Source organism: Lagopus leucura, unplaced genomic scaffold, assembly GCF_019238085.1.
Source record: "Lagopus leucura isolate 7727_CA_CO unplaced genomic scaffold, USGS_WTPT01 138-6_obj-0_obj, whole genome shotgun sequence".
Classification (NCBI taxonomy): Eukaryota; Metazoa; Chordata; class Aves; order Galliformes; family Phasianidae; genus Lagopus; species Lagopus leucura.
Window position 1 is genome coordinate 1 of NW_024966328.1, and position 20,412 is coordinate 20,412.

Genomic DNA, 20,412 nt, shown 5'->3' on the forward strand with positions numbered 1-20,412 from the left:
TGTTGAATTTTTAAGGGTGCCCCCCAAATACACCCCTCCCCCCCCCCCTTTTTTACCCCCCCCCCCCCCCCCCCCCCGCGCGCCGCGCGCGCGCGCGGGGGTGGGGGGGGAGGGAGGGAGGGAGGGAGACAAGATGGCGGCGCCCGGCGGAGGGAGCGTGGAGGATGAGGAGGCTGAGCCCGTGTTGGGGCGGTTGGAGGAAGAAGCGCGGCGGAGGCAGGAAAGGCTGCGAGCCCTGCGGCAGAGAGCTATGCAGGTGGGAGGCGGAGGGACGGGGGAGCGGCTGGGCTCCGGGGTACGGCTTGTAGAGGTGGGCCTGGCTGCGGCCTGTAACCAGGGAGGGTCGAGGGGTGGCGGGGGGGGGGAAGGATCCGTCGTGGGGGGCGGTGGGTTCGTATTGTGCCAGGGGAGGCTCAGGTTGGATATTAAGAGTAACTTTTTTTTCCTGAAGAGTGGTGATGCTGTGGTACAAGGCTGCCTGGGGAGGCTGTGGGTGCCCCATCCCTGGAGGTGTTCGAGGGGAGGTTGGATGGGGTCCTGGTCTGGTATTAAATGTAGAGGTTGGTGGCCCTGCGTGTGGCAGAGGGTTGGAACTTAATGATCCATAAGGTCCTTTCCATCCCAAGCCATTCTTTCACAAAATCACAGAATGGCCAGAGTTGGAAGGGACCTCAAGGATCACGAATCTCCAACCCCCCTGCCACATGCGGGGCCACCAAGCTCCACATTTAATACCAGACCAGGCTGCCCAGGGCCCCATCCAACCTGGGCTTGGACACCTTCAGGGATGGGGTATCCACAACTTCTCTGGACAGCCTGTTTCAGCACCTCACCACTCTCACACTTCCCCCTGACATCCAACCTAAATCTTCCCTCCCTCAACTTAAAACCATTTCCCCTCGTCCTGCTGTTATCTGCCCTTTCAGAGAGTTGATTCCCCTCCTGTTTGTAGGCTCCCTTTAGCTATTGAAAGGCTGCGTTGAGGTCACCCCGCAGCCTTCTTTTCTCCATGCTGAACAAGCCCAGCTCCCTCAGCCTGTCTTCACAGGGGAGATGCTCCAGTCCCCTGATTATCCTTGTGGCCTCCTCTGGATCCTCTCCAACAGCTCCCTGTCTTTTTTTGTACTGGGGGCTCCACACTTGGATGCAGTATTCTAGATAAGTCCTCACAACAGCAGAGCAGAATAGAGGGGGACAATCACCTCCCTGTCCCTGCTGGCCACCCCTCTTTTGATGGAGCCCAATGAAGCCCATTCTATGATGCTGTGGTTCTATGATTAGCCACTTATTCGTTGGTAATGGCAGGAAGACCACCAAGTGGTGAAGATACAATAAGGAGGAATGTAAATAAGCTGTTTTGCTGAAGTCTGAGTGAGGCCTGTGTACACCCTACTCCAAGAAAAGTAAGCCTCAGAAGTGTCAATGCTTTTACAAACCTCATAACAGGGAGTCAATTCTGTGATTAACAAGGCTTGCGGAGCTTCTCCGAGGACTCTACCACTGAGCATGGTAGATAAAGCAAGAGGTGATGGCTTCAAGTTATGCCACAGGAGGTTCAGGTTGTGTATGAGGAAAAGTTTCTTCTCAGGAGGAGTGGTGAGGTAATGGAACAAGCTGCCCAGGGAGGTGGTGGAGTTGCTGTCCCTGGCAGTGTTCAGGAGATGTCTGGATGAGGAGATACGGTTTAGTTTGTGGTAGCAATGGTAATGGGAGGGCGGTTGGACTAGATGATCTTGCGGGTCGTTTCCAACCTTGTGATTCTGTGATTCTAGTTGTGGAGTCACTGTCCCTGGAGGTGGATATGTGATGCTTGGGGAGATTGTTTAGTGACCATAATAATGATTGGTTGACAGTTGGACTAGATAATCTTACTGGTCTTTTCCAGCCTTAATGATTCTGTAAATAGGAGAGGGAGAAATGGAGACCTGGGAGAGCTCCATCAGCAGTGGAGGAACAAGGAGGGAGGAAAGGTGGGTCAGGCACTGGAACAGGCTTCCCAGTGAAGTGGTAGAGTCGCTGTCACTGGAGGTGGTCAAAAACTGTTGGAAATGTGGCACTGGGGTACATGGCGTGGTGGGGTGATGGGGATGTGTTGATGATTGGACTTTGATGAACTTAGGGCTCTTTTCCAGTGTTAATGATTCTTTGATTGTGTGTGCCACTGAGAGCAGGAAGCCATGACACCCTGGGGACAGGTGGACATGGAGCAGAAGGAAAGAGATAAGGAGAGGGATGACGGAAAATGCTGAGGCAAGGAGGAGGGTTTGGTGTCTAGGAAGAAAAGATGTATTAGCCACTTGTTCATTGGGGTGTCAACAGCAAGAAGAAGACACAAGTGGTGAAGATGCAGCGGCTCCTTGTAAAGAGAGCTGTTCATAGAAGGCTTTGTGTTCCATTGTGTGGAAAAGCTTTTGGGTCTGTGGTTTGAGGGTTCAAGTTGTGGGGTGCAGAGGATGGGTGTGCAAGGAGGCTGTGTTGTGTTTAGGGGAAAATCATGGTGTTTGGTGCAGGCGGTTTGCTAGGGTGCTTGGAGTGTAGCTGTAAGTGGTAGTGGGACTGAGGCTGTGTGAGGTGGCCAGGCAGCTTTTAGGAGCGTGGGGGGTAAGGAGGAGAGCAGGGTGAAGGGATGACTGTAGGGAAGGAGTAGTGAGGGAGCTTGGGATAGGAGGGGAAAAGTGGAGATTACAGAGAATGGGTTAAGAGGGCATCCTCAGTGTGAGGAAGGGGTTCTGGAGTGAAAGGGTTTGATAAAAGGGATGCAAGCAGTGGGGGAGGGGGTGGGATTTGGGGTTCACTGCAGATCAGTGAGGAGCACCAGGGCTTTCTGAGGGGAAAAGATGGTGTGGAGCAACACCGTGCTCTGGAGTGAAGCCTTTTGTCCCTGGATGCGGGGATGGGAGGAGCAGAGAAGCAGGCGTGGTGGGGATGCTTGTGCCATGTTTTTCCTGGTGACCGACCTCTTGTGTGACCAAACCCTCTTGCTGAGCCCCAGTGATGTCTCTGGGGTCTCTGTCCTGTTGTGATGTTTGTTCTTGTTACTTCAAAACAGGGATTTTTACTGCAGATGAAAGAAGAATGCAGCAAATGGGAGAAACTTGGCAGTCAGTGCCTCAGCGGTGGTACCAAGGAAGGCTGCAGTGATTCAGTGTGTCTCTACAAGCCCTTGTGTTGCTTATTTCTTTTCTCTCAGGCTAATAAGGTGTGAGCTCTGCTCCCCTTCTGCCACATCATCCTCAATTTGTTGATGAGGGTTAGTCCAGTAATGTGGGAGGGTGTCTTGTCTGTTTCCTTTGGGGTTTGGTAGCTCCAATAGAAGCTGTGTGGACAGGCCAGGGGCAAAGTGGGATGCTGCCCTTTTTAGCCTCACTGGGAAGAAAAGCTACTGAAACAAAAGGCTCCTTCCTTTCTTCTGGCAAGTTTAGAGGGAGCAGAGCTTCCTGAGAAATGTATCCTGGTAAATAAGCCCACATTAGGTCATCATGAGTGTGAGCTAAACAGTGACTTCTTGATTTTGCTGACAGGGATCAGCTGGTGGCTGAGAGCCTTCTGAATTATTTCAGAAGAGTCTAAAACAGGTGGCTGCTGCTGCAGCAGGACCAGGGGAGGCAGGATCCACAGGGTGAGCTCCTAACTGCCAGAAGCAGCCCGCTTGCAGCAGAGAGGAGTGAGTTCCTACAGAGGGAAGGTAGACACTTCCTTAGTCCCACTGAAGATGTGTTGTGTTTAGTGGCACTTGGTTGACTTGTCCTGCTGAGTTTATCCAAGCCCTTTAAGTCTCTGCTTACACTTGGCTTTTGCAGCATCCCAAGACAGAGTTCTGCAGTTTAATTAAAAAAAAAAAAACCCGACAACACCTGTTAAACCCATTAGATGAGAGTTTTCACAACTCTCATCTAAAAAGGAGCTGGGATGCTCCTTTTGCAGATCTAATGAGAAACATGAAATAGCTGTTCTGTCTTCATGATCTTACAGTGCTGTTCATCTCTCTTCCAGATTCAAATTGGGGTCTGTGGGCTCTGTCTTCATACACAGATATCTCTGAACTGTCTTTATGATATTCCTGTGTATCTTCTTGACTTCAGAGATGCCCCTTTGCTGAGAGGGGCTCTGGGACTGTGTGTGGTGCTCAGGATGTGGGGGCTGTGTTGGTTTGCAATGCTGGCACACCATTTCCTAGTTTTATTTATCAGGGCATGCCTACTTTCTTTCCCAGTTCCACCAGCCTCCATGTAAAAGATCCCACCTCTCCTCACTGCGTTCCTTACTCCCCAGACTGTTTGGCTGCACACATATGAGTGCTCAGTGCCATCCTGATGTGATTTTTCTGGTTGCTGCTCAGCACTGAGCATGCTGTTTGCATGGGGCTCCCCTCAGCTGTCCCAGCACCTCCCAAACAGCAAGACTCTTTGGGGGACCCATTCCCTGTGTAAGTGCTGCCAGAATGATATATATTTTTTTTACCCCCTGTGCATTGCTGTACATCAGGCTCTGAATTTCACTTGTTGCCTTATTGCTCAGTGATGCGTCCTTGTAAAACCCTTCTGCAAGACTTGAGTTGCTGCTGGATTTCATTGTGAATCATCTTGCCTGCAAGTGCTGTCCTCAAACCACCTGTGCCTTTCCCATGCCTTTCCCATGCCTTCTGCAGCCCCCAAACCCTGAAAGGGGAGAAGATGGGAACTGCTGCTGTTCTCCTGCCTTGATGCTGCAGTGCTTGGGCTCTCAGGAGGGCAGGTGCTGCAATTCACACGTTGCTTGAGGTCAAACAAGGAACCTCTTCCTGTTCTGCTCTGCAAATTACTCGGTGCACTCAGTGTTGGCTTGAAGGTGATGCTCATCTTTTCCCAATTAGTGAGGAAATGAATGAGGTAATGACCAAGCGTATCAAAGCCTGATGCATCCTCTTGTGTGCTGTGTTTTTATTTATTGCCAGGAAATGTTCTTTTTAATCCATAAAAATTGGGATTCTTTGGGTTCTGGGCATAATTTCCACGTGAGGCTCGTGTCAGTTGATGTTTGCTTATATAAATGTGATTAAAATAGCACACAAGGTGATGCTGAAGTTCCAGACTAAATGCACAGCCTTGGCAACAGCAAAGTTTGCAGTTGCAAGGTAATACACAGAATCAGGTACAGCATCAGAGAGGTCATTTCCTTCCTAAATTTAAATTGAATTGGCTTTCAGTTGCACGTAATCACATTGTGGCTCTGACTTGTTGGCATACAGAATATTACTTCCTGTTCTGGCAAAGAAATATAGTTTCAAATTGAGTGTAATCTTTGCTTTGCAAGCTTTCCTCTTTTTTTTTTTTTTCCTTCTCCTCCCTAAGTCAGATCAGAATGTCTCATAGCAGCTGCTCCCAAGTTTCCATATCTGTCTCACCTTCTTGGATGGCAGCAAGGCTTTGTTTGATGCTTTGGAGCCCTTGGATTCTTCCCTGGGTGTCAGGATGTCATGCAGGCTGGCTTTGGGATGAGTGATTTAGGAAGGAATCTCAAAGAGTTCTGCCAGCTCTGGGATTGTCCATCCCTGTGTTACACCCAAACAAATCTGAAACAGAGGAAGGCGAAGCGAGGGAAAACAAACCCAGCAGCCTTTATCTGGAAGCCTGCAGGAAGCCATGGGAAAAGCTGCTGGGAGTTGTCATGAAGGTAAACTTTGTGCTGGGGAAGAGGAAGCGAGCCGGGAAGTTGTGCAGCACTGAGCAGAGCTGTGCACGTTTTTGCCAGTTTGGAATGTTTGAACAGCTCTCTGAAGCCGACCAGTTCCACCGTCCAGGCTTGGCTGGTGTTCTCACTGCTGCCTTCAATGAACAGGAAAACCCCACCAAGTTTTTTTTTGCTGGGAGCTCTGTGGAAGTCATGCAGGGACGTTGGTCTTTCCCGGCATAAGGTTTTTTTGGTTTGGAAGGGAGTGAGAAACGAGCAGTGCCAGCTCTTGAGGGGCAGCAGTGGGGGAAATGAAGACTTCTGCTGAATGTAGGTTTGTGTTGAACTGGTTTGGCAATGCTGTTTGCCCGAGGCTTGTTGTGCTGATATCACCTAAAGCTGAGGCTTTATCCTTGTATTGTGTAGTAAACCCTGATTATCTGCTGGTTTCTATATCTTTTTTTCTTGCCTAATGGCTGAAAAGCAGATTAGAACATTATGTTTCTCGGACTTTTTCCCCTCTTTTCGCTGATTTTTGAGCTTTGACCTCACTCTACAGACGTGAAATACAATGGTAAGTAGCTGTTTCTTACCATTAGCCAAGGATCTGTTTTGAAGCAGAACACAAAGAAGCCTGATTTCCTGAACCTCTCTGAATCTGGAAAGCTGAGGATTGTTGCAGTTCCACACCTTAGCATGCAAAACCCAGCAACTTTCTGCTAAACTAGTTGATAATTAACTGCAGCTATTTGTGTTTATGAAATGCTTACCCACAGGTTGCCCTTGAAACCAGCACTCTGATGTGTCCACATCTGCTGCTTTGGAGCTAGATGGACACTCTGGTGCAGTGTGGAAGGGAACCCATAAGGATCATTGAGTCCAGCTCAAGGGAGGGGAGAGGGAAGATCTCAGGCCTCTCTTTTGGCTTGAATACACTCATGCAGTGTCTTAAATGCTTAGGAGTTTAGTTTCAGTGAAGTCTGTGTGTATATATATTTAGTAAAGGATTTGAAGGGCATTTTGCATAGCACCAGCAGAGCAAAGAATTAGTGAAATAAAGAAGTGCACACCTTATCTCTTGCAAGGAGCAGAGTGCTTTCCTTGCAGCTGCTTATTTTTAGCTGTAGATACTGGAGTGGTGGTGAGCTCTGTCTTGGCCGTTGCATGTAACCTGGCTTTGCTCTTCTGTTGGAGCTGTCGAAATAATTCCTGCTGTTGAAACGAGAGGAAATGCTGTGGCACATTGCTATTGTGTTCATTTGGGTGGTGAGGGACAGTGCTGAGAGGAAACTTCCTACAACTGCCTTTGTGACACTGAACAGAGGTTTCGGCTGCGAGCTGGCTGGGTGAATTGAGCTCCATGGATGTGCTCAGAGGCGCTTTGCTCCTCTGCTTTTCTCCACCAGATTTTAGGTTTCATAGTGCTTTTTTCCCCATGGAAATTCAGCTTGTGAGGTGCAGCGTTGGGCCTCCATGAAGAGCAGGAGGCAGCTGAGTGTGAAGTGCTCAGGCCGAGGCAGCAGGAAGGGGCAGAAAGTCGATAAGCTCCAATTTTCCCTGGTGCTCGTTAATCTTGAGTTACTTTTGCATTGCCATGGTAATGGACAGAGGGTTTTTACATAATTTTTCTCTTTTCATCTCAAGCCATGGAAAAAGGAAAAACGATTAACTGTTCCTTTTCAACACCAACCACGGTGCTGAAAGCTTGGCTCCTTTAATCTGCAGCACTGGAGTCCCAGCTGTGCCTCCTGCTATGGCTTTTTTTACTCAAGCTTTTGAATGGCTCCTTGGAAATGCTGAGTGACATGGAGCCTCTTTTCATCTCCAGCTGATAGTGGGAGCTCCAGAGGGATGTGCTGCTCTGTGGCACTGGCTTGGAATGTGGCTGGGGAAGACCATGTGTAAGCTCTCCTTTGGGGAAATCTCATTTAACATTCAAATAAATGAACTCATCCCTGAATTCCTTGTTCTGTAGGTACTTCAGTTACCCATGAGACAAATCCAGAAGGAGAGCAGTCCTGCCTGCTTCTGCTGAATGTAAACCTACAGCAGTTCCTGCAGGAATTTCCCTTGGCATCTCTTCTTGAAAGAACACTTGTTACTGGGAATGAAGCTTCATAGAATCACAGAATGGCCTGGGTTAAAAAGGACCACAATGCTCATCCAGTTCCAACCCCCTGCTGTGTGCAGGGTCACCAACCAGCAGCCCAGGCTGCCCAGAGCCACATCCAGCCTGGCCTTGAAATGCCTGCAGGGATGGGGCATCCACAACCTCCTTGGGCAACCTGTTCCTGTGCATCACCACCCCCTGGGTCAGTCCTAAGCGTGGTCCTGAGCTCTTAAGCTTTTAAAATGGTGGTTGAATTCAAGGGGGTGTTTGCTGAAAAAGAATAATGTAGTTAAAGGCCAGTTGGAAACTTGTATTTCCATGTAAGTGTTTGATTCCATTTTGGATTCTTTGGGTGCTTCCAAAGCTTTTCTTTCCTTTGACAACTCACAATTTCATTTAGGTGGTTTGGTTTTTTTTCCACCTGGGGCTTGATGCTTGTTTTCCCGATGCCCTCTGTTCCAGAAGTACAACAAATGCAAATCTTCTTGCTATTCAGCTGGTCTGGCACAAAGTGGGAGCCTTTCAAGGGTAATGTGTTTTCAACTGGAAGAAAATGATTTGAAATACAAATGCCGACGGGAAAAGTAACGTATCTGAACTTCAGACAGCCCTTAAGCTGCAGTCATGGCTCAGAAATGAGGCTCCAGAGCTGATCTAAGCAGCAAGTGCATTCCTCAGTGGATTTGGGGCAGCTGCAAAGGACACTTTAATAAGCAATAATCAAGTGACCTTTAGCAGCAAGGCATTTGGAAGGTGTAATCAGGGCTGATAGTGAAAGCAGCGCAGAGATATAAGGCCAGCCAAAAGCTAAGGACAAGCTGAAATAAGAAAATGCTGTAAATATCCAGATTTTACCCACACAGATGGCTCTTTTCAATTTGATCTTGTGCAGCACGTATGACAAGACACACTACTCTTCCTTTTGCCTTTGTTCTCGTCTCTCTTGGGATAGTTATGGCTTTGTGCCTAAAGCTTCAATGCGTGGCAGCTTCAGGTTATTCCCACTGCTTTGTGCAAAGCAAGGTGTGGGGGGAAGCAGCAGCAGTGCCTGTAGGGAGATACCTTGGCTCCAGCTATGCATCCTCAGCTGTGCTGCAGGGATCCACACTGCTTGGGACTGTGGGGAATTTTGTGTAAAGGCACGAAGAGAAGAGGCAAAGAGACTTTTACAGTCGTGGATAGATGCTACCATGGACGTGCAGGCTTTCCTCCTTTTGTGTTTAGCTTTGCAGCTATTAAACTCTTCTCAGGCAGTGTTTGATTATTATTGCAGCTAAACGCCAGGGATCCCCTCTGAGATAATCTCCCATTTAAATGGCCTGGCTGTTCCTATACTTTCAGAGCAGAATATCTACTGTCGTGGCACAAGGGAATGCCACTCATTTTCCAGAGGGAGCCATCAGTAAAGCGGCACACTGTATGGAGCAGCCTGGCCTGCGAGGTAATGTATGGACTGACCTGAGCAGGGCAGGGGCCTTTCCACTAAGCCCTTGGAAACCAAACAAGTGTGACAACCACAGAGCTGTTATTTTGCTGTCTTGGCCAGAAAGCCTCAAGCAGAGCTTGAAAAGCCAGAGGGAGAAAAACGGGAGCCTTCCCGATGGGACTGCAGCGTTCAGACTGCGTGTGGTGGGGAAGGAAGCACCTCCACCTGCTTTCCTCTTTGCATCCCCACGCTGCTACTAAAGCTTTTGTGGCTGTGTCATGCATCACGTTGAAAAAATCAGCTTGGCTCACACCCAGTCCTTTGTTTCTGTTCAACGTTGCTTTCGGTTTGTGGCTCCCTGCCTCTCCACGCCTGCATGGGCTCACGAGGGAGGCAGGAGGGAGGCCACAGGGTTGACGTTTTCCTCTGCAGGACTGCACCAAAGAGATTTACCTCCCCTTCTCGCTCCTTTTCCTGCAGGTCACATCCTTGCTGTTCCTGGGGTCGGTGAATTCATGAGTGCCAATGAGTGACCAAATGGTTCACAGTCCTGTCCAGGACAGTCTGTGGCCCTACAGCTTGGCTTGCTGCCCTCCTCGTGCTTTCTGCTGGGCTTTTATGTCAGTGGAGTGAGCAGCCTGCGTTCCTGGAAGCAGAGGGATGAAGTGGCTGAGAAAACAGTTGCTGTGGAAACAGAACGTAGTAAGGTTATTACAGCGAGAATAAAGCACACACTTAGGGCTACAAAGGCTTCATTTCTATTCAGGCTTTATTAGGAAAGTAATAAACTATCGCTGCAGTGCTCGAATGGCTGGAGATGGAAGCCTGCAGACAAAATGATCGTGCTTCCACCAGCAATGCACAAATAGGCAGGCAGCTGGGAGCGGGTGGATGGCTTTGGGAAACACTCCTCAGCCCTCTTGTCTCTGGAGCTGCTGTAGGCACTGCTGTAATATGCCACGTGGAGAGAAGCAGGTCATCCACAGGCTGCCTCAGGGTCTGTGGAACTGTTGCTCATCTCTAGGGTGAGCAGGGCTTGGGCACTGTTTTGTGGTGAGGTGCCCAGAGAAGTTGTGGATGCCCCATCCCTGGAAGTGTTCAAGGTCAGGTTAGATGGTGCCCTGGGCAGCCTGGCCCGTTCTCTGATGTAGTGGTTGGCAATCCTGTCTGTGGCAAGTGGGTTGGAACAGGAAAACATTTGAGATTCCTTTTCAACCAAAGCCTTTCTGCAATTATCTGGGATCTGGAGCTTGCTGGAAGTGCTTCTTGGCAAGGCAAACTGCAGGCAGCTCTTTCTTTCCTGCTACGCACAGACAGAGCTGTTTGTTGCAACAAGCTGCCCAGGGAGATGGTGGAGTCACCATCCCCAAAGGTTTTCAAGAAGAGGGTGGATGTCACACTGAGTGACGTGGTTGGCATGGTGGGTTGGTGGTTAGACTAGGTGATCTTGGAGGTCTTTTCCTAACTGGATGATTCTGTGAATAGAGAAATCTAAAAAAGCAGTGCATTCTCAAGATCTCACTTTGTTTGTCCTGCCCTGAAGCTGAGCAGTGTTCTGTCTGCACACCTCTGCTGTCAGCCCCGTGGAACGAGGAGCACTTGTTGGGATAGGAAAGTGCATCTGTTTCCCATAGGAATGTGCATAGTCAAAAATTCATGTCTGCTTATTCCCAGCTCCTTGCTGTGACAAACAGTGATAGTAATAGCTGGCTCCTCTGAGCACTGTTTGCCAGGTTTTATGCAAGGGAGCCAAATAAAGGCAAGTTCTTTGCTTCTGCTCTGATTCCCAAGATGTTTCTGTGCAGATGTCAGCCAGCTCTGCTAGGTCCTGTGCTGGGCTGGGGAACTGAGCTTCAGATCAATGGGATCGGGTGGAAACCAACCCAGCAGGAATATGAAATGCTTGGTTTCTGTCTGCTTTGGTTCCTGGAGCTGGCATGTAGGGAGGATGCCCACCTTTAAGCACTGGATTTTGTGCGTTGGTGAAACTGTGGGTTTTGGGTTTGGTCTGATGACCTGTTGTACCTTTCCAGCTGATAGCCTGTGTGTGACCCTGGTACGAGCTGGTTCAGGAAGCTAAGAGGCTTTTTTTGTCTCCTTTTGTTCTATTTGTTTGGGTTAGGGCTTGTGGGAGAGCAAGTCCTTGAAGTGGTTTCCCATGGGGCGAGGTGAGGTGTGGCCAGCAAAAATGAATGGGGCTGGATGGGGACATGGGTGGTGGTGGTATGGTCACCTTGGAGGGCAGCAGTATGAGCTGAGCTGGTGGGAACTGGGCTTCTCTGCAGGTGGGGCTGGGCTTGGTGTACTGGAAAGGTGACTTGTTTCTTTTCTAAACCAGAACCCACGTAGAAGTAATGGAATGTGATGGGATTATTGCAGGATCCCAGCACAGTTTGGATTGGAAGGGACCTTAGAGTCTGCCCAGCCCCTGTGCAGCCCAAGTGCTCACAGCCCCATCCGTGGCCTTGGATACTGTGGGCATGGGGCATCACAGCTGCTCTGGCAGCCTGTGCCAGCAGCTCACTGTTCTCATGGTGAAGAATCTCTTCCTGATGTCAAATTTAAACCCACCCTCTTAAAGCTGCAGTTGATAGCAGCGATAGAGAAGCTAGCAGATGGCTAACTAAAAGCTCTCCAGCAAGAAGAGAACAGTATTGATCCATTATGTACAATGCATCAAATATTGCAGGTGGACAGGAGTGTATGGGAGAAGGAAACACTTTGTTCTGCACGATTTGAGCTTTTACCAGCCTGTGCCTGGTTTGGGGAATTGCAGTGGGTTAGTTTCATTCTGCAGCCTTATTCTTGGATGCAGGTAGGAGAGGAATCTTTCTTTGTTCCCATGTGATTTCAGCTCATTTGTGGCTATATGAGGAATTTGGAGAAGAGCAGAAGCTCCATTTTTCCATATACCTTTCTTTAAAACCTTGAGACCCTGAACTGAGCATCCATCCAAATCCAGAATCTCCCTTAACTGAATTTCCAGGCAAGTTATGGACCATAAGCTGTTGTGTTGGACACAGGGGGCCTCGCCACTGCCCCATAACAACCTCAGAAAGCTTTGTGCCAGGATATCTGCAAGAAACTCTTATTTTTCAGTTCAGCATTTTGTTATGTGCGTGGCTAGAGGGGCTCCATTGACCATGACCTTGCATGGGGCATGGAACAGAACTACAGTTGTTAAAAGCTCATGTCCCTGCTATGCCCAATTACTCCTGTGCTAGATGTGAAAACCTGGGTTGCACCTCCTATGTCATCAGTATTTGATAAGGCTGTGCTTGTTCAGCCTCACAATATCTCTGGAGTAGTACTGAAACACCCTAATTTAATGGATGGGAAATTAAAATCTCATTGCTGGAATAACGTGTCGTGAAGAGCGTGAATGAATGTCTGTGTGTTGCTGGGCCATCTTTTAGCTATCTGTACATTAGGCTGCTGCTCAGTAATAGCAATGTTTTCTTTTAAACGTCGTTTAGTACCCTTGTAGCCCTCCAAGCAATTTATCAGACTAACAAGGATGGTCCTGGTGATCTCCATGAGTGTATTTCCCCCAGCATTCTTCTGCCTGCAAGATCAAAGTCAGATGCAAGGTGCAGGGAAGACCATGGCTGGGGAGTGGTGCCTGTGCTGCTGGCATTGCTTTTCCATGGCCTTCTTGTTTAATTTATGAAGGGGAAAAACAAGACTCCAGAAAATAGGTTAATCATCAACTGCAAAAATGCAGAGTGAGGTTTGTCTTGCACCCAAGCAGCGCTGCGTAATTAGCGTGTGCAAAGCTGTGATTTACATTTGTGAAAATGCCTGCTGATTTTATTTTATTTTTTGGTATAAATATGGAACTGGAAAGATTAATGCATGGATGTTCTTCCCTCAGCAGGGTCCTGGTGTATAAGCATGAGCCTGGCTGTGGTCTTTCTCTCTTTTTTGATTCTATTGCTTCTTGGGAGAAATGAAACTGCTCATGTGTAGCGTTTGGTTTTGCTTCTGCTTTTGTTCTGGAACAACAGAGGTGACACATTAACCCACTGGAATGTCTCTCAACTCCAGGCCAGCCCTCCTGGCTTTCTCTTCCCTCCCTCATCGGGGAAAAAACCTATCAATTTCTCCAAGATAACTGGAGCATTGTCCAAACCTGCTACAGGTAGCTTGAATATCACTAATAGGTGCTTTTGTTTCTTTTTTAAAGGTTTTTCCCCTCTTCTGTGCAGTAGAAAGGTCGCATAGTGAGCAAGCAAAGATGACGTGATGGGGACTCAAACAGGGAGAATTAATTCTGGAGTTAAGAGGCTTTATTGTTTGGAGAGATTCTGATGATTCTTGAGTGTTAGGTGCTGTACATCAGCAGCTCTTGCTGAGGAGCCGTGCAAATATGTAGTTGATAGACTCGGTTCACGTGGAGGGGTTTTTGTTGCTGGCAGAATGAATTGTGATGGGCTCTCCTCCTGGTGCCAGCCCTGCTGTTCCAGGAGGGATAGCTGCAGTGCTTGAGTGCTTCCTCTGTAAACTCCATAAAACTTTCTGTTACCAGGAGTTGGGCAGTAACTCTTTGCTCAAGCGTCTCCAGACACTTGAATTGCATTCCTGTATCCATGCAGAGGATGGATGGTTTCCAGTGCCATTGTATGCAAGATACTAAGTTGTCCCTAATGAATATTTGAGGTGACGATTCTGGTGGAGGCTTCCTTTTGGGGAGCGACTTCAGGTTCATACATTCTCAAAGCATTGCTTTAATTCTCAATATCAATTATTAGATGCTTTGTAAATCCACAGGGATGTAGCTTTGCCGTGAGCATGCACACACAAGAAGGAAAGCCTGGCACTGGGGCTGGTAGGACTTGGCATAGAGATTGGGAGAGAGCTCCCAGTAAAGGGTGAGCACCTTATGCAGGCCAGGGTGCATGGACATCCCTAGGAAGGTGGCAGCAATGCTGGAGCAGCATCTGGTGTTGCCATGATGTGGATCAGTGCCATGAAAAATAATGGAGTGAGAATGGAGAATGAGTTACGACCTTAAACTCAAGAAGGGTCCAGAATTAATCTGAAGCATGTGCTGCTTAGTAGAGTGTGTGCACCTTGGGGCTCAGCCGTGCTTGGGTTTTGCTTCTCATGTTGTGTATTGGGAAGAATTTCTTCTTGGGAAGAATGATTGGGCATTGGCACAGCCTGCCCAGGGAGGTGGTGGAGTCCCTGTCCCTGGAGGTGTTCCAGAATTACGGAGATGTACCTGGTAGGAGATTGGTGAGCATAGTGGTGATGGGTTGACATTTGGACGTGGTGATCTCGGTGCTCTTCTCCAACCTTCATGATCATGGGAAGCAGAAGCAATGTTCCTCCTGTGTTGGGATGGAGAAGTTAATGTGCAATTTTCTGATTCGTCATTGCCTGGAAGAGGGCTCCAGCTTTGCAATGGAGTGCTCTTACTGCTGAAGCTTTCTGCATCTAACTGTGAGACTCATGTTTTTGCTCTGCTGTCTTCAATACAAGGTTTGTGGTTCTGGTCTCGGGGGAGCATTTGTGACACCGATCTCATGGGGGACAGCAGTTTGCTGCCTGAAATATTCACCAAGCTCTGCTGGCTAAGAGCCACACTCAAAGTGCAAACACACAGGGTCTGAAATTGTCAAAATGGGTGTATTTTTGAACAGCAAACCACAGCCACTTCAGTGTTATTGTGGCTTATTGGAAGGGAGGAAATACTTGCGATTGCTTGCTGCATAAACAATGTAATTATAGATTGCAAAAAAAAAAAAAAGTAATAAAATTGTATTTTGGAGGCACTGTCGTAGAATCATAAAATGGTCTGGGTTGAAAAGGACCTCAATGATTATCCAGTTCCAATCCCCTGCTGTGTGCAGGTCACCAACCAGCAGCCCAGGCTGCCCAGAGCCACATCCAGCCTGGCCTTGAATGCCTGCAGGGATGGGGCATCCACAGCCTCCTTGGGCAACCTGTGCCAGTGCCTCACCACCCTCTGGGGGAAAAACATCCTCCTCATATCCAACCTAAACCTCCCCTGTCTCAGTTTAAAACCTTTCCCCCTTGTCCTATCACCATCCACCCTCGTAAACAGCCGTTCCCCTTCCTGTTTATACGCTCCCTTCAAGCACTGGAAGGCCACAACGAGGTCATGAAAGAAGGTGTTTAATTTTCAGGCAGTTTTGTTCCTTGTGTTTGTTTCTCACGTGAAGTTGTGCTGATTTAACCATTCCCATAGTAACCAGCTGGGGCTGAACCAGGATTAAAGCTTCACTATGGAAAAAGCTGCAGGGTCAGAGGAGCTCAGGCCTGGTTTTATGTAGTTACCATGAAGATTGCTGTGAGCAATTGGCTTCCAAACAGCTTTTGAGAAACACTGGTGAATCTCAGGTTCTGAATATACTGTAAAGACATTTTTATGTTCAGAACCTTTTGCTGCACAATTTGATTAGATCCTTTTAACATTCACTTTTAAGCTTTATCACTGATGGAAACCTTGGTGACGTGCAGAGTGTTTTGTGACGTAGCTTTTTTCATTCTTAGGGCTGCTGGCATTAAACATCCTGAGAGGGCACTGAGGTTGCATGGTTACCTTGCCAGGCTTCAAGGACATCTCAGCTGCAATCTTGGCCGAGCAGAAAGCACAGAGTACCAGCATGTGCCGTGCTCCTAGCAGGACACTGTGACTCAATCCTCACTGTGCAGCTGACCTGACCACTATGTGCAGAGGTTGAAGAAATTGAGGAAAACCATGGTTGTAACCATGAAAAAGGTGAATGCTTGGTACCTGGGTGATGTTTTCATAATGAAAATGAGACCTGGGTGCTGAATGAGAAGTGAGGAAGGGCTGCTTTGAACACCAGCTTGGCTGGCTGAGCACTGAGAGGTCAAACCCTGCTTTGTTCCAGCACTGATCTTTACTGAACTCCTCCAAAGCTTCTCCAGCCTGGAGAAAAGAAGGCTGCGGGGTGACCTCACTGCAGCCTTCCAGTACTTAAGGGAGTCTACAAACAGGAGAGGAGTCAACTTTTACATGAGTTGATAATGGCAGGACGAGGGGAAATGGTTTTAAGTTGAAGGAGGGAAGATTGAGGTTAGGTATCAGGGGGAAGTTCTTTACTGTGAGAGTGGTGAGGTGCTGGAACAGCTGCCCAGAGAGGCTGTGGATGCCCCATCCCTGGAGGTATTCAAGGCCAGGTTGGATGGGGCTCTGGGCAGCCTGGGCTGGTATTAAATGTGGAGGTTGGCAGCTCTGCTTATGGAAGGGGGGTTGGAACTTAATGATCCTTGAGGTCCCTTCCAACCCAAGCCACTCTATGATAACGCAACCAGACCTTAGATGAAAGATAAGGAGGTCTTTAGTAATCTGGTCAATCCCTGTGGAAAATAAGTTGGTAGGCATCTTCCCTCCTCTCTGGGAAGAGGAGAAACTGTGAGGTCATTGTGTTGACTTTTAAGGTTGCTGAAGGTTTGCTGGATTGCATTTAGTGTGGGTGCACAGGGTCAGCTGAGTAGTCTGGGGGCTTCAGAAGAACAGCTCTTCTGAGGCTTGGAGGGGAATGGAAAAGGAGATTGGGTGTGCTGGAAGATGCAGGCAGGTATCAGACCATTGCAGTATGGTTATTGGAATGTGGGAGAGAGGCCAGGTCTGATCAGAGGGGGAAGCAGTCCTTCAGACAGAGACTTTGAAAAGACATTGGAAGGGAAAGAAAGAAACAAATACAAGCTTGACTTTATCAAGTGTTATTTGGGAAGGGGTTAAGTGACACGGTTGCCTCATAGAGGAATGATGAGCTGCTTTCCAGACCAGCGTGATGAGAGGATGTTAGACATCCAGCAAAAACACTTAAATCAGCAGTTGTAGGTAATTTGCACCCAGGAATCCTAAAATAATCAGCTGAAGAGATTGTTAGCCTGCTGTGTTTTGATTTAAATCTTTTTCTGAATACTGGATAAGTTTCAAAGGACTGGAAGAGTGCTAATAAAACACCACTGCTTAGAAATAAATGAGTAAGTTGGGTGAAGGCAGTTTGCTGTCAGTGTGGAGCAGAAGGATGAAAAGAGTGATTTGCAATGCATTTAATGGAGAGTGAGGAAAAAGGGAGTGTCATTTTTGTCATGTAAATGTGATTTAGTGAAGGATTAGTGGTATTGCACAACATGCTGCTGCAAAATTACAGCTCTGAAACAAGTAACTGATACTGATTGCTCAGTGGCTGTCAATGGAGGATTGTCACCCAGCAGAAGCATTGCTTTGGGGGCCTGTGACTTGTGTACCCAGTATTCCCATTGCTCATCTTGCTGCTGCAGGAAGGAGAGCTGCTCCTCCTGATGTCTTTGGGATGAGGAGGGATGGCTGGGTGAGACTTCCCACATCAGAAGTGTTCTCAAGTCAGGCTAGGCAACTTGAACATCCCTTTTGGCCTTAAATCTTTAAACACGATGCAAAGCAAATTGCTTCCCTTGTTATTATGGGAGAATGAACCAAAGGGCTGTGAAGACACCTACCAGGAAGGGAAAAGTCATGATAATGTGCTGAAGCCCAGGGGGAAGCCTAGCATTTCTCAGAACGTTCTCTGATTGCTCAGAGCAGAAGCTTCTTGCAGGTAGGGTTGGTTTTGCTGGAGGGAAGATGAATATGCTATGTGTAATGCTTGTCTGTGCTTACAGAGTGCTTCTACTGAGCTGTCAGCATCCATCTTGACTGCATGAGGCTATCAGATGTGTTCCTTGTTCTGCCTGCTGCTGGCAAGGAGGAAAGCAAACCAATGCATCTATGCTGACCAAACACCATGGCTTGTGTTGTGCAGGACCCAGGCTCTCAGCCTGGCAGGCATCACATAGTTCTCACCCTTGTTCTGCTGGGAGCCTGGGCTGCTAACTTGTCCCCTGTCAAGTTTGCTGTGCCTTGCAGGTATTGGAGGAGGCAGCTGACACCCTCCTTTGTACAATCTGATGCAAATCTTGTTGGATTTATGCCTTGAACAGGCAGGGGATGAGATTCTTTTCATCTCAGAGCTCTTTGTGAAGAGTGGGAATCGGGCAAGCAGAAGTCTGCAGGTTGGTAGCTACGGGGCAGGGGTTGCCAGTTGCCATGTCTGCAAATTAAATAGCTGGGAGACTCCAAGCAAGAGAAAGCTTCTTAATGTTGGAGCTTTATCTTATGACCGTCTCCTTGCAGAGACTGAAGGGTGGGAGTGACTTTGTTTGCAGGCAAACACTCTCACAGAGCGCGGCTGGGTCTCCAATCTTGGGAGGTGCAGCTGGTAGCAAACACCTCGCCTTGAAAAGAGGAATTGTGAGAGTGAAACGACCAGGGGGTTGTTTTCAGCTCCCTTTTTGGCCTTGAGGTTTTAAATCAGAAAAAGTAGAAAGCGAAAAGCGGTGAAAGCTGAATTGGTGCAAACCTGGGAGAAGCAACCACCAGCGAGCAAAGGGAAATGCTTTAAAATGCTTGGAGCAGGAGGTGGTGATGAGGCTGAGCTCTGTGCCAGGAGGAGTGCTTCCTGTCTGAAGAAATGAAGGCTGTGACACAGCTGTTGGACAGCAGGGTTGGAAGGGGATGGCAAAGGGGCAGGTCTCCAAGAACAGCAGAGAACCCCAAAGACATTGCAGCTGTGTTGAAGTCCTTTGAGCTGTCAGACCGATCCTTTAAGGGCAGAGAAGAAAGGAGAGAGCTGGGGTGGCAGTGAAACACAGAGCTGTGAGATAAGATGCATCTGAGTGCCTGTGTCTGTATCAATAAATGATTGTGGTAATGAGATCCGACACAGCACATGGCTGTGGAGCTGAGTCCCATGCCGTGCTGCTAGCTCTGCTGCCCTCCAGCTCTCTGTGCTCCCTGTTGGTGCAGCCCTGGCTGCTGTGCTGCATCCCCACCCCGAAGCTCCCCTGCTCCTGCAGCAGTGGCTTTGTCATTCAGCACTATGCAGAATGCCCAGGGAATGCTGTTTCCCCACTCAGCCTCTAGCTACTGCCATCTCTCAGCTGTGCTCAGACAAGGGGCTGTGAACAGGGAAGCTTAACACCTTAACCCTGTTAATTTGTGGTGAATGCAGCCTGAGCTGTCTCTGTGCTGGAACAGATGGGCAGGTACAGCTGTGCCCGCTGGCTGTGTGCATGAGAGCAGTCATGGTGTGAAACACTTCAGATGCAGATCCAAGGATTTCAGGTAGCTGTTCCCTTAAGAATTTGCACGCTTTTCTTTCTGTTGGAGTTTGGCTTGCTTATACACTGAGCTCTGGTGACTCCAGCCTTTTGCTGGTTTTTAGGAGAGAAAGCGAGGAAGGAGGGATCATGCCTTCATGCCAAGAGGGATCTTCCCTTCGTGCTCCTAGGTAAAGACATGAGGATTGCTTTGAACCAGCTATGGATTCAGAGCCTGAATTTGTACATTTAGAAACCCACAATGGCTCCCTGCACCCAGCACTGGGTGTAAGCCTCCCTTATCTCACCACTTTGCCTTTTCTCAGCTTGCGTGAGTTCAAAGGCATCCCAAGAAGCTGTGCATAGGGACTGAGTGCAGCTGGAAATGCTGAGCTTTTTGCTGGCAGTTGGAAGGGCAGCCGCCGTCCAGCCCTGCAGCAGCCATCCAGCCTTTCCACACCAACCCATATAGGTGACTCTTGTGACAAACTGCCTTTGCACAGAGGCTGGGGTTCCCCTGGTCACGTTTCTCACTCTACCCTGTGGCTTAGCGCTGGGTTTCATCACCGTGCTATGAAACTGAAATCTCATTTCCAGCCAGCTTTGCAAATGAGGAGGCAGAACGAATTTGTTGTGCTGGGGGGGAGGCCTGACTTCAGACGGTTGCTTCAGACCTCATCTGTGTTGTGCTTTCATTGTGATCTGTCTGATAGAGCCTCCTCAGCAGCAGTGGGTGGCAGGGAGCAAAATTCAGAGGGCAGCTGTGCGAGGAATGAGCTGGAGATGCAGTGTTACATTGAGCCGTGCTGGTTCATGGTTATCATGCTGCTGCTGATGTGAAGTTGGAAGGAGTGACTGCCACACCTGACAGCTGTGCTGCCATTCAGTGAGACCTAGATGGGCTGGAGGGGAACCTCATGAGGTTCAGCAAGAGCAGGTGTAAAGCGCTATGGCTGGGGAGGGGGAAATAAGAAGTTATTTCAGCTTATGGGGAAAAGAAAGATACGCAGTGCTGTGGGACATGCAGGCTTGTGGTGGGAAGAACAGCCACTGCTTGGCGTGAATATTGTTGCCAAATGTCTCTGTAGTATTTCAGGATGTGCTT

At 48.5% G+C, this 20,412-nt stretch overlaps 1 protein-coding gene across 2 annotated transcripts in view; it reads left to right on the plus strand.

Annotated features, from left to right (window-relative positions):
* Window positions 1-125: 125 nt before the first annotated feature.
* CCDC12 (coiled-coil domain containing 12) overlaps window positions 126-20,412 on the plus strand; it is a 37,223-nt gene continuing 16,936 nt past the window's right edge. For both annotated transcript variants that reach the window (XR_006182631.1, XM_042893082.1), the window contains exon 1: window positions 126-256. Coding sequence is in view for 1 of the 2 variants with exons in the window: in XM_042893082.1 (XP_042749016.1) it covers window positions 134-256 (123 nt within the window). In the remaining variant the exon portion in view is untranslated. The remainder of the gene's footprint in view (window positions 257-20,412) is intronic.